The sequence below is a fragment of the Pongo pygmaeus genome, chromosome 14 (genome assembly GCF_028885625.2).
Source record: "Pongo pygmaeus isolate AG05252 chromosome 14, NHGRI_mPonPyg2-v2.0_pri, whole genome shotgun sequence".
Taxonomy (NCBI): domain Eukaryota; kingdom Metazoa; phylum Chordata; class Mammalia; order Primates; family Hominidae; genus Pongo; species Pongo pygmaeus.
The window spans coordinates 109,772,752-109,786,837 of NC_072387.2; the positions used below are offsets into that span (position 1 = coordinate 109,772,752).

The following is a 14,086-nucleotide window of genomic DNA, read 5'->3' on the forward strand; positions in this document are numbered from 1 at the left end:
TTGCACCCAGGGCTGTCTCTGCCATTTCCTCTGAAAACAACTATACATTAACATTCAAGGTTTGAGTCGGGGGCTGGGAGACGAAGGGAAAGGTGATAATTCAGATGTTATGAAACTGTGATAATGCTATTATTTAAGGCACTTATTTGGGTATGTTTATACTTTGTAGTTTTATAAATAAGCCCAAGGGGCTCCTCTTGGTTGTCACAATACCCCTTGAATCTCGTATCCTGTCTGTCTCATCCTATCCGACAGTAGAATTGATGCCGCTCTAATCCCTGGAAGTTTGGAACTAATGAACTGACTGCTGAGCTGCCGCCACGGAGCTTGGTCCCAAACTATACTGTACTTCACACTCGATTTATTCTCCAGATGGCGAGACTGTGCCGCCCTGCCGCGAGGGACCACCTCTTCCACTGGAGTGTAAAAGTGGACGGATGTTGTTTTCTTTGCAGATTTGATCATTCTGAGCTAGAAACTTGCGAGGATGATTAGTTATTAGCTTTAATGGGTGCCAATTGAACCAACTGCACGCATATTTTCTCCTTTAATTTCAGAGTCTGCAGGTTTTGGTGATGGTTGATTTCTCCACTTTCTTACGTCACGAGAGCGTGTCTCTTCCCCAGGTGATAGGAATCCAGTCTCTGAAATCATAGCACGCCTTGGTTCCTGGCCCAGACAGAGTCACATAATATGGTGGCTTATGGATAAGGACAAGTTTATTAGCCACTGGTCCACTGCACTGAGCAGCATGGCACGAAATATCGATTGAATGCGGCAACTTTGGGAACATCATTTTTTAGAATGGGGGCCTGCAAAGATTGTAATCCGTGCCAACTTCCTCTGTGACCTGGGCAGAGTCCACCTCTGGATCAAACATGATCCAGAACACACTATGGTAATTAGTCTCTTCGAAGGTCTAATGTAACTGTTGATAAAGGCCTTAATTCCATTATTCAGTCATTTCCAGCTTGTCAGATCTTGGGGGACAAGTTCATTCCACAGTGAGAATGGCTCACCAAGGCTGTCCTGTAGTGGTAACACATTTAGAATGCAGTCCCTCTCAAACCTCATTTTAAACAAACTGTATTACTCCCAGGATATAAAAGCCCTCATAAAAGCTCTTTTTGGGGTGGCCGCTTTTACCTTAATTTCCCTTTTCTCCTTTCTCCAGGAAGCACTTACCTCCCAATAGTCGTAGCGGATCACCCTGAGAGCCCTTCTGAGAGCCGGGGTCAGCCAGGCAGCCTCTTGCTAATCCACCTAAGATGGATATTGGAGGGATGGTCAGAGCCAACCAGGAGCCAAAGAAAGAGAGAAAGAAAAAGAAGGAAAGTGTGAAGTGTGAAGGACGAGGTGGTGGGGATGACAGTGTGTGTGGCAGAGAGAGAGAGAAAAAGTGAGAGAATAAAATGAACAGAATGTCTTTCTTTTCACAACTGGGTGGACTGTGACTCTCTCCAACTGAACACCCAGAACTAAACTTAATTGTTCTTAGAAACTGCCTTCCTCCTAACCCAACAGATGGCATGGGCGTGTTTGCTAGGACAGTCACATACTTCACCCTGAAAATACCATAAAGAAAAAAAAAATTCAACATGCTTGCTGGTTGGGGTAAATTCACTGAAGCTGTTGAGTGTTTTGGGATATATACCAGAGGGATGCACACTTGGTTTATGTAAATTGTAACAAGCAACAGCCTGTTAATAAGGGTGTTGTATGGCAATATACCTCAAAAGCCATCCTGTCTTTTTGGAAATGTACAGAATGATGAAGTGGAAAGAGCTTGGTTTTCATTCTGAGCCAAAATTTTTTAAATGCTGAGTATTCACTGCTCATTATTATAATATGAAAAGTACTGATCAGATTATGCCTAAAATTGGAATTAGGTACTTCATTTGCAGCCAATTTCACAAGGGCCGAATTTTGCTAAGTAAACTGGAATGTGCTGAAACCATGGCAATCTGACTTTAGATAAAAATCACAAACAGGCTTAGAACATGAGCTTTGAACAAACAAGTCCCTTCAAATCCAAGTGAAACCAAACCACTTCAAGATCAGATTTTAACACCAACCAACATTAACAATTTAGGAAGTTGATGTTGCTAGGGATCCCGCGTCCTTGAGCACACATGCAGATTAGAGGATGGAGATGATGACTCAAATAATTTAAGCTTTAAAATGCAGTATGGCCTAAAAAATCGAGTGAGTTCCCTTCAATTTTCCATTCACACTGTTCCAGTAGACTCTTTGCAAGGCTGACTTAGCTATTAAAAGGGAACCTGGAAGTTACATTGACAAACTCCAGCAATCTCGTTTATCTCGTTTTTTGTAGCTGCATAGGCTACACAGAGCAGAACATGCTTTAGGTTCTCCACAGCCATGGATCTAAATGTGCCTTCCAAAAAGCTGGAAGTATTTCAGTTTTTTAGTTTGTTTTCGCTTTTGAGATGGAGTCTCTCCCTGTGTCCTATGCTGGAGTGAAGAGGTACAGTCTCGGCTCACTGCAACCTCTACCTTCTGGGTTCAAATGATTCTCCTGCCTCAGCCTCCCGAGTAGCTGGAACTACAGGTATGTGCCACTACACCCGGCTAATTTTTGTATTTTTAGTAGAAATGGGGTTTCACCATGTTGGCCAGGCCGGTCTTGAACTCTTGACCTCAGGTGATCCACCCCCTCAGCCTCCCAAAGTGCTGGGATTACAGGTGTGAGCCACAGCGCCCAGCCAGAGCTCAAGTATTTCTCCCAGCAGCTCTAGACAGCTTTAGAGCCAAGATACTGTGCCAACTTCTGCTCTTCACCTTTAAGATTTTCGTATTTAGGGCCGGGCACCGTGGCTCACACCTGTAATCCCAGCACTTTGGGAGGCCGAGGCGGGTGGATCACCTGAGATCAGGAGTTCAAGGTCAGCCTGGCCAACACAGTGAAACCCTGTCTCTACTAAAAATACAAAAATTAGCTGGGTGTGGTGGCGGGTGCCTGTAGTCCTAGCTACTCGGGAGGCTGAGGCAGGAGAATCACTTGAACTCAGGAGGCAGAGATTGCAGTGAGCCGAGATTGCGCCACTGCACTCCAGCCTGGGTGACAGAGTGAGACTCTGTCTCAAAAAAAAGAGAAGATTTTCATATTTAATGGCTGTAATAAAGAATGCATGGTAGAGCAAGTGGGCGAGTTTTATATCTATGGAATAAAACAAAGGTATGATGTGGAACCAAGCCATTGTTGGCTGCATCATCCCTGACTTTAGCTAGTCTGAGCTCTCTCTTGCTTTTGTCTAAGTTTGGCCTAATTATTGGCAGATGAAGCTCTGTAAATCAGGACTTCACAGAGCAGTCCTAAACTGTCTTAGGTACTCTTTCCATCTGACCTGACAACTCTAAGCTACCGTTTCCTCACATTGTTTAACTCAGACCACATTTGGAAGCCTTCCTTGCTTCTCCCCGCTCATAGACCCACATCTGTCTGGTTTAAATCTACTGTCCTGGGTTGTCTTGTTGCTTGGACTTAGACTCAATATTGGCTTAAATAATTCTTTTTTGTCTCTGCTTTGGTTTGCTATTTTCCTAGATCAGTATTGCTTTTCAAATGGCTATATATTGTTGAGACCTTTTTTTTAAACTAAACTACATTCATCAGCAGTGAGAAGCTTTAAAGTTTTATTAGTATCATAAAAACCCTTCCCAAATGAAACTACTTTTGATAAGTGTTCATTCTGGCAATGAGAATTTGTTGAGGGCTGTTGGCAAGTTGGAGGAGTTTGCTTTTGAAACTGAAATTGGCAGGAAGTAATGACCCCAAGTGCTTTCTTTCTCTTGACTCCAGCCTTCACCCTTTCCATGCACTTCTTTCCCTCCCCCACCCCACCTTCATCACCCCCAAGCCAAAGCCAAGAAATAACATACTTGGTTTCGTATAGTTTTTCTGGGGACAATTCAAATACTGAAGCAGACTTTCAGCCTTTCAGCTTTTCTGAACTGTGGAGCAGAGCCTGTCAAGTCAAAGAAAAAAGTGTATTTGTCAAGCACTTCATGAAGGGATTCCTTCTTCCACCTGAAGAAGTGGGAGCTTTTTTTGTAGTACACATTGTCAGATTCCTGTGAGCATCTTCTTAATTGAATGTCAAGATTCAACTCAGTTGCAAAAAAATAGTGAGTGAAAACAGCATGATGCATGTGGAAAAAGAAAAATCCTTATTTTTTCCCTAATGTGAAGAAGCTGACAGACAAGACGGCCACAATCTAGATGTTAACCAATTTCTTATGTTTATTAAATGAGAAAGTGCAGGTAAGGAACATAGAACCATGCTTAGCACTTAATGCTCAATCAGTGAAAAATTACCCATTAACTATTTTCCCCTTCCCATTGGGAAGTAATGCTAATGAGAAAGAGGACACTTCCATGCAGAAGCACACCCGTGTGCACTGCAGTGCGTCTCGGCTATGTTATAGCTATCGCGAATGAAGCCTAAAAATCAACTGCTCACTTTTCAGACTGGATGACTTCTTTCAAATATTATTTATTTGGTGGACAGGAAATGTGTAGATAGAATAATGGTGCTCAGACTCTGAATCCACATAACAGTTTCATCAACCGTTTGATGGTGCTCCCCTCAATGATAAAAATAAACAATAAACTTTTTATTGACACTTATAGAATGAAGCTCGACTGAGAATTGTAAAAACTCTTGAAGACTTTGATCTGGGCCCTACTGAAAAATGTGTGAGAGTCAACTCAGTTTCCAGTGGTCTGGCAGAAGAAGACCTAGAGACCCTTTTGCAATCCCGGGTCCTTCCTTCCAGCCTGATGCTTCCAAAGGTGGAAAGTCCTGAAGAAATCCAGTGGGTGAGTAGCTAATGCTTTGCTTTAAGACTCAGGAGCAGCTAAGGAGTAGCAAGAAGAAGGGATCTGGGTGCCACAGGTTTGGAAAATGCATGCACAGAGCACAGAGGAAGGGAATTGAGAAAAAGCAGTAAGCGCAAGAATCCGTTTCTTTCACACAAGGAAAACTGGCCTTTGCCCAAAGTGTTCTATGAAACAACTGCACTTTTGAAATGATGCTTCGCTTCCTAATTGGATGTGTGGTTTGGCCAGAACAGCCTCCTCAGTAGCCCTCCCAGAGTAATCTCTGGAAACTAGGTTGCCCGAGAATCTCTTCCCTTCCTCCACCCTGCCCGGCCCTAAGCCAAGGCCTCCACCTGGAAGAGCAGTGAGGTAAGTGGCGCTTGCTGAGATTCATCTGAAATCATCCCAGGCAGGGAGGGCACATTTGCCGCATATGAAAAAATGAACCCAAAGAAGGGGAGGAAAAGGTCACTCCTTAGGGCAACTGGAGGAATGAACAGGAAGCTTTTAACTAGTGGTTTTAATTAGCACTGATATTATTTCCTGAACAGTTCTCTAGTGCATCCTTTTTAAATTGCTGACAGGTGTGTTTGTGTTTCATGACAGACTTTTCAGCCAATAAAAACCTGAAATGTAAAGTGGTTGGCATGTCAAATTACTTAAGAAAACTTTTGAAATGGGCCTAATTACACTATGATTGTTTTAATTGACAAAGGGTGGAGGGGCTAGATTTTATTTGAGGGTCGCTATTATTCTGCAGATCTCTACTGAATAAAATAACATTTCACTGTGTCGTTCTGGGGTAGAAAATGTGTCATTCTGGGGCCTGTGAGGTGTGAAAACTGGAAGCGTTTGTGGTCGGGGCGAGTGGGCAGTGGTGGTTTCGTGGAAGCCACATCTAGTATTATCTCTGAGGCTGTGGCTGCCACCACAGCAATACCCTGAGTCGTTGTGACACCTGCGAAACTGCTCACCTGCTGAATGCACCCGATGTGTCAGATCTGCGTTGCCCAGTGCCACGGCCACTATGACATGTGGCTTCTGAGCGTTGAAACGTGGCCAGCACAAATTGAGATGTGCTGGAAGTGCAGAATACACACTTGATTTTGAAGACTCAGGACTCACTGAGGGGACAAAAAGAGAATGTAAACTATCTCGATAATTTTTATATTGATTACACATTGATATAATATTTGGGATCTATTGGGCTAAATATAAGATACTATTAAAATTAAATTCACCTGTTTCAGTTTACCCTCTTAATGTAGCTATGAGAAAATTTAAAATTATATATGTAGCTGCTGCTATACAGTTTCTTTTGGACAGCTCTGTGTTGGATCCTTCTTGAAGACCCGTATTCAAGGACCAGTTATTTTTTGACTAAGCTGGAGTTCTTCTCTCTAGGGTTACCCTCAGAAGCTGGGAGATACTAGTTAAGAGTATGTTAATATCCTGGAGGGTCCTGAGCCCATTCAGATATGTCTTAAGTTGATTGAAATGGACTCTGAAGTCACTGTTCCCTTTTGGTTTCATAGTTAATGCCTATTTATCACCGTTATTACCCTTAATTTAAGATGGGGGAGGGGGAGACCCAGCCAGCCTTCCACTATGGCTTCTGTTCACTGTTTTAAATCCTTGGAAGTGAGACACATACAGAAATTTAAATAGGACTTCTAGTTAACAGAAGTCCTTTTGGCTGTTTATTTTTTCCTCTCCGTTTGTATTTATGCGAAGCATAAAACCCAGAGCCTGATGCACAACTGAAAGATGGGCTTACTTGTTTTCTTTTGTGTGAGAATCTCTTGCTCGCCTTTTGTCGCTAGTGTGGGTTCTTGTTTGACTGGCACGGCTTATTGGACTATAACAAGCGTAACCCTGCCTCCTTTGTCATGGGACAATTCTCCCACAAATCCCGAACAGTGTGCATTCTTCCAACACACTATTGGGTGTGCACTGGAATTGAAAGAATCGCTGAGCCCTGCTACTTCATCTCCTCCCCAATCTCTTTGTGATTTCTCCCCCTTCTTCTCCTCCCCCTACCCCAGTCCCCTCCACCTCACTGAAATGAACACTTTACCAGGCCGGAAACATTTAATCGTCTCCTTTTGAAAAAATTAATTGAAACTTCTCCACTAGTTACCTTTTGTGTTAGTACTTAATGCAATTTTTTAAGAAAGAGGGGGAGGAGGAGGAGGAGGGTGGGCTAGAATATTTAATTTTTAAATGCCCCTATTGGCTTAAAAACAAAAGGCATTAGGGGTGTTCTCACTAAGAACAGGGAATATATTGTAAAGCGTTGACTTGGTTTTAAAGTCCATGATTTTTGTAGTTATAACTGTCATCACAAAGAATGGGGCAAGTCACTTCACAAGTTTTCTTTTTTTAATGAGAAAAAATATCCCTACTACATTTTTAACACCAAAACCACTAATACTGTGCTACCACTTTCTAGCATAAATGAGAAATAAATTATGTTTTATTTTAATCTACATCAAATACTATACATTTTATCCCCTTAAATTGTTGCCCCCTGCTCCTTCTTGCTATTTTGGTTGAGTTATTCCTTCCCTTGAAAAGTTACTAAGGAGCTGATGATGATGCCCTTTGAAGGGGGGGCAGTGGGAGCAACTGGGAATAATTCTTCATTACTGAAAGCTGTGATTTATTTTAGCCTAATTGTAAAGTTACTGCAAATTGCTCAAAAGCTTTTTAAAGATCCCAGTGATTAGATTTTTTAGGGGGGTGGTGCACCAGCAAGGAGGGGGCAGCTAGAAGGGGAAATAACACCTCTAATCCCGCTTCTGGTAAATAGGCTGCCAGCTTTTCAAATGAGTTTCCTTTCTATTAGTCAGAATATTATGCTAAGCCTTAAGCATTAGTTTTTTTATGTTGCCATAGCAGCCTTATTCCTGCAGGGTGGTGACCTGTGATGATTACAGTACAAAGCTTATAGGGTCTTGAAACCCCCTTTGAAGATGAAAAGTCTTTGATGGTTTATATTTATGCAAATCTCTTAGATATGATTTACCCAACTGAGACTGAATGGAGAGATGATTAAAATTCCCTTTTCCTTTGATATCTATTAATGGCTGAATATTCCTTAAATTTAAAATGGATATATATGTTTTCATCTTTATTTACAAAAATATCTTTATCATACCTGTGTTTCTTGTCTATCTCCCCACATCTTATTAGATCTAGATAGACCTAATAGATTTACAATTTAGAGTGTGTTTTTTCCCCCTTTTGAAGAGGGGGGAGGAATCTGGGCAAGAGCTTTTGTATGTTTCCAGATGATAGATTTTGGAATTTGGGCTACCCCACTGGCAGCACAGAGCTAGCTGTGAACTGGTCTCATGGAAAAAATTGGCGAGCTTTGGTCTTCAAAGAATTAAACTTCCTTTTTAAGGTCTTCCTAGGTAAGCTAAAAAATTATGAAGAAAAACCTTCTGAACAAAGGGTAATGGTGCTATAATGAATAATATGGACTCCACATAGAAGGCTGCTGAACAGTTACAATGATGTCAGTGCTGGGCACGAAACAAAAACAGAATGGCAGGTAGAGGAAGACTTCATTGTTTTAAGGGCCTACCATTTGCATTTAACGAAGCGAGGGCAAGAGGTCTTAAGTAAATGCGTTTTCAGGGAAAGCGTTTATACTCTCTCCTTCCAGTTCTAACGCCTAGGCCTCAAGTTGCTCCTTTGGGAGAAAAAAATTGTAATGCTTAGGATTTTACTATTTAGTTTGGTGGGAACTTCATTACGTTTTTCTTTGGACTTTCTTCTTATTTTTTAAAAAAATTCTTTTGTGTGGACGAAAGAGGCTTGGATATTACTTCCTCAGGTCAAAGCCTTAAATACTACTTCTGTGTCTACATTTCTGTGATTGTACATTTTTTCCCCACTAATCACCTATGACACTTCTGATTTTAGTTTGCAGACAAATTTTCATTCCACTTAAAAGGCCGAAAACTTGAACCACCAATGAATTTAATCCCTTTTGTGGAAACTGCAATGGGTTTGCTCAATTTTAAGGTAAGGAAGCCATAATATGGTTAATAAGTTAGCATTTTATTTATCACCTAAAGAGAACTTTTGCTTTCAATTTTAACATCTTCTTAAAATGTGTTTCTAGAAAGATTTATAAGCAAAGGAAATGTTGAGCACCATTTGTTATCTGTAATAGTCCAAAAACCAGGTTACCAGCATCTTAGAAAACAATGAAATCAGTTAGGTAGAAGGAAAAGCTTCCCAGTCCAAAATACTTAAATGAAGCATTTATATATATTCCTAGTAACAATTTTAACTAATCACTGTGTGATTCTATGCTTTGAATTATTGCATTTATAGACTAAATGTACATGAAAATTTATTTTGTCACCCTTATGAATTAACTTTGAAATGTTCTTTCCTATCAATTGTCTTTTCATTGGGAAATGTTCTGCCCTCTCTGTAGCAACATTATCAGTAATGTCTAGCAGAGAAGATTATTGTTTGTAAGTTCATGCACACAAATAATTTGCAGTACATTTTTTCAGTTTGCCACATTAGAACATCGAATATCTTCTAATATACATGCGGGAATATTAGCTGAGCCAAGTGTTTTCAGCCGTTGTGTGGTTGCACTAAACTGCCGGCCTTAACAAATTCAGAGCTAGCTCGTTTTTTCTCGTTTATCAGGGGGCATTTATATTATTTTCCAAAATATGCCTCTCATTCCACCTGACCTGCGAACATCAATCTAGCACCCCCTTTCAGAGTTCCTAGATTCCCTTCCCCCACCCCAGCCCCCCCAGAGGGCAGGAGAAAAGAAATCACTAAAAACAACAGAAAAAACATAGTCGAACTGTACTGGAGAGGAATGTGTGAGCAGCAACTTTGAGGCCTTGGGATGTGCGGAAGGGGTCGAGCGCAAATGTTTGGGGAGCTGCTTCAAGCCTTGTCCTGTGAGCAGCTTGTTTACACAATTAACCATAAATTCTTCCAGCCAGCCCCAGAATCCTGAGAATATAATCAAAAGCATATCCCTTAGATGCAACCAGATTCATCCAGTGATTTAATTTTAAGCACTGCTTCGCCATTTTATTCCATAATGTACTTAGAAACACTTACAATGTCTGAAATTAATCAACAGTGTCCCCACCGGTTCCTCGTTTCTTTCCCACCCACGTATATTAGCAGGTTATATCTCCACCTTTCAAGATTCACGGTTATGTCTACGACGAATGGTATTTGCCTTGACTTTCATATATAAATGTTGAAGTTGCTTTATGAACACATCTTGGATGACTTGTTGCATTTTTATTTTCCCCTCTGGAGTTGCAGGTTTTTGTACTGTCTTTAATCCTGAGACCATGTGCTTGATCCTAATGCAAATAATTCAATTAGTTTGATTTTAAAATTCCTTCCTTCTCCCCTGTGGTTTTACGAGAGTCTCTTAAAGCAAAAAACAAATTCTGGAAAGATATAAATAACTTACTTATAGCACAAGCAAAATGAGTCAACTCAAAGTTTCTCCAAAAATGAGATGAACTACAATTTGAACATTGTAACTATATTCATATAATCCATTAAACAAAGCAAATATATACAATATACTTATCTTGGATGATATTAAATACCTTTTGAAAGGGGTAAATTTGGGCTGCGTTTTTAGGACTGCTTTCAGCCAAACTGTGTTAAGAGTCAGGTCGTCCTGTTACTGAAATGCACCGTGCCTCTTCCCTCTGACGCACGCGTTTCCGTGAGACTTGGTTCTGTTCTGCTCTTTTACAGGCAGTGTGTGAAGAAACCCTAAAGATCGGGCCTCAAGTAGGTCTCTTTCTAGATGCAGTCGTTTTTGGAGGAGAAGACTTTCGAGCCAGCATAGGTGTCAAAGACCTCTCTCTCTCTCTTTTTCTGTGTGTGCGTGTATATGTGTGTATATATTTTTTCTTTACCCCTCAAGAATGGACATTTACATAACAATGTATATTTGCCAACCATGACAATGGTTTTTCATGACAATGGAATGGACACTACTTCCTGATAATTTAGGGCTCCTCATAGCTTCCCTGCTTCTAGAACACTACATTATTACTGCTGTTCATTTATAAAAGACACGAGCAATAGAAAGCCTGTTGCAGCCCCATGCATGCTCAGGAATATATGGCATCTCCTTTGCTCCTAATAAATATATTATGTGAACAGCCTCACCATTGCTTCGGTATTTTGTTTTCATATCAGTCTGTAGGCTGTCTAGATTTCTAATGCAAATTTAAGGCGATTTCACATTTGCCTTACTAAATTGTTTTCTACAGAATATGCGGTATGTGGATATTATTTTAAATGGATCTAAAATTTCTCTTACAATATGTTTCCGAACTCTTAGTATTAAACGTGCTGATTTTCGCTGATTCTCACCATCCCCTGTGAGCTGCCCTTGAGGGGTCTGCGTGTTTTGACTGGAGACCGTGAAGCATTTAGAAAAGCGGCCGAGGCCACAGAAACCAGCCCCAGTGACCTGAAGACAGGCACTTTCCCTAGGCAGGGAGTGGCATGCTCCAAATATAAACAGGGACACTTCCCTCCCCTCAGGGTGAAAAAACTGAATTTATTTGAATACAAGTCTTTCCAGGAGACTTGTGTATCCAACGGTTCAGCGGGCTACAGAAGGCATATCGACGCTTTCCAGCCCTCTCAAAACAAGTGCCCTCCCGTCTCCCCAAGTTCTCCATCCAGACAGACCCTGAAGCTGAAGCATTTGGCTCAGAACTTCAGTTTGGACAGGGCAATCACAGCACACACAGTTCTGTGCTTGCTGTGAAACACGAACCATTGCCCTGCATAGCTGCTGGGCCACCTTTTGTGGTGCTGTCTTTGGACTGGCACTTTTCAAGCGATGATAAGAAGGGAAAAAAAAAATATCAGGAGTCCCTTGCGACCCTGACCCAGCCTCCGGTAGAAGTAATTCTATTGAAAGATGCCTTGTCAGTTAAACAGACACATAGGAGATTTAACTTGGCCTCCACATATCCCTGTCTTCATTTATATTTGAATAATTGTTTTGCGGAGGAGCAGTTCCCAGGGAGGTATAGACATCTGTACAAACTGAGGTTTTATAATAAATGTCTGAGTGCGGTTTCCAAAGTTAAAGCCTCCTTTTTCTGTTAACATCCCATTTTCAGGTGCAACAAGTAGTAAAGAAACCCTGGATATTCTCTACGCCCGGCAAAAGATTGTTGTCATAGCGAAAGCCTTTGGTCTGCAAGCCATAGATCTGGTGTACATCGACTTTCGAGATGGAGCTGGGCTTCTTAGACAGTCACGAGAAGGAGCTGCCATGGGCTTCACTGGTATGATTCCTGTCTTAGTGTCTAAATTAGCAAGCATTCCAGAAAAATAGAAATTTGACCCGGAAACACCTCTAATCTCATCAGATATCTCCCATACTTACTCCACTATTTGAAATATGAGCAAGCCACACAGGGGAAAACTTGCCAGACACATTGTCATGGTTTTCCTTGGCCCTGCAAGTCAACAAATCACTCATTTTATTTCCTCTTTATATTAGTTGCTTTTTTTTTTTTTTCTCTCCATCCTCTTAATCATTTTGTTGTAGTCTTGGCTGACCTGTAGGGAGGGATGAGGCTGTTAAAAAAGTGTTTTTGAGTGAACCGCCACAAGAATTTTGGTTGATGGATAGAAGAAAAATCTCCTAGAATATCCAAAATTTAATTCATTTCTGAAAAAAAATGTTGGTGATATTGTCTTTGGTTTTTGTTTTGTTTTGTTTTTTACTCATAAGTAGTTTTTTGCTCTTCTGCCACTCCAAGCCCCTCCTCTCTCTCCCACCTCCCAGTAAGTGTCCGTGTACCTGGCGACACCTACGGGCATAGGCTGGCACTAGGATCAGCAGGTCCCTTGCAGTCCGGTCTGGGGCACAGGCGGGTATCTGTTGATTGGTGTGCCTGGTCACTCAGGTCCCCATGAGCCAGAGGAGCAACAGAAAATTGTGTTTTTACAACAGAGATCTATTTTTCAAAAAACCACAATAGGAGGCTACACACAAACATACACATGCAGTTGCACACACACAAACTGACCGCCATGGGAAAAACATAGTGCGCTCCTTCACTCTTACCTGTTCTTCTGTTGAAAGTTCTAAGAATATTAATATCAGAAAGGCACCCGAATAATAAGGAAAAGAGACGAGCATCCTGATATTCCTGTTATAACTGTTTTTGAAATATATCTAGGTAGCAGTTACCGAAAGAAACATTTCATAAAGCAGGCTTAAACGTAAAAAAATATCTTAATGGATGATGATTTAGTCCAAATAAAATTGAATGACCTAAGAAGCTATTCTAGTGTTATATTCGAATTAAATAAAGCTCTGAGTTTGTTCTTGTGTTTTTTACACAAAGAGCTAAAATAAATATGATCCCCCCAATTTTTTAAATAAGTGTGATCCCGTATAGGGAAATATTCTTCAATTATCTGAACTATTAATAAACGAATTCTTCCTGCGTTTCATAGTGACTGAGGAAGAAAGGAGTCCTCTGCCACATCCATGCGATTGTACTTGTTCCTGCCTCTTTCCAACGACTGGTTAGGATGTGACCCAAATGGAAAAGTTGGAGAAAAACTCCATGAAATTTATCTAATAGACCCTGATGTTGTTGGCCTGCAATGTATGGCACTGGCTGCCAGGTGGCCAGATGTTGCTCTGAAATGGGAACTAATTCGATAAAAAAGAGAAAGCACTGCATCGACATTGGCCCCTCCACCATCACTCAGCAGAATCTGAGTTTCCTCTGCCTCCTCTGGGGTAAATGTTTGCCCCAGAACTTCTCCGGGAGCTGGAGAGTGTCTCCAAGATACAGGACTGAATTAACTTGGCCCCTAATTCAATCACAGAAGACAGGCTATTTCAAATCAGGTTTAAATTTCTAGACTGTGCCCAACTCAGCACGAGGAGCTTATGGACCTGGCACTATTGTTTCTTCACGACGGGGAGTATTAAATCGCTAAAAAAAGGGGGGAAGCGAGGATAATGGGAAGGCACAGAGGGCACAGTGCCCATTATATATTCAAGGGAACCAGGCCATAACTAGGGAGCCACACTTCGTAGGCAGTTTGCAATTTTTAGAGAGAAAGTCTTTGTTGCCCCAATTATATTTCTGCATACCAATAAGAGGTAATCAATCTGATAATAAAATAGATAGATAGGAGATTATTCGTAGTCGTTTTTAAAAATAAATG

The 14,086-nt window shown here is 41.1% G+C and overlaps 1 protein-coding gene across 10 annotated transcripts in view; it reads left to right on the forward strand.

The window, feature by feature from the left end:
* CLYBL (citramalyl-CoA lyase) overlaps positions 1-14,086 on the forward strand; it is a 299,050-nt gene that overhangs the window by 253,093 nt on the left and 31,871 nt on the right. For all 10 annotated transcript variants that reach the window (XM_054446028.2, XM_054446029.2, XM_063651078.1 and 7 more), the window contains exons 3-6: positions 4,655-4,843; positions 8,777-8,878; positions 10,619-10,712; positions 12,010-12,177. In XM_054446028.2, coding sequence (XP_054302003.2) covers positions 4,655-4,843; positions 8,777-8,878; positions 10,619-10,712; positions 12,010-12,177 — 553 coding nt within the window. The remainder of the gene's footprint in view (positions 1-4,654; positions 4,844-8,776; positions 8,879-10,618; positions 10,713-12,009; positions 12,178-14,086) is intronic.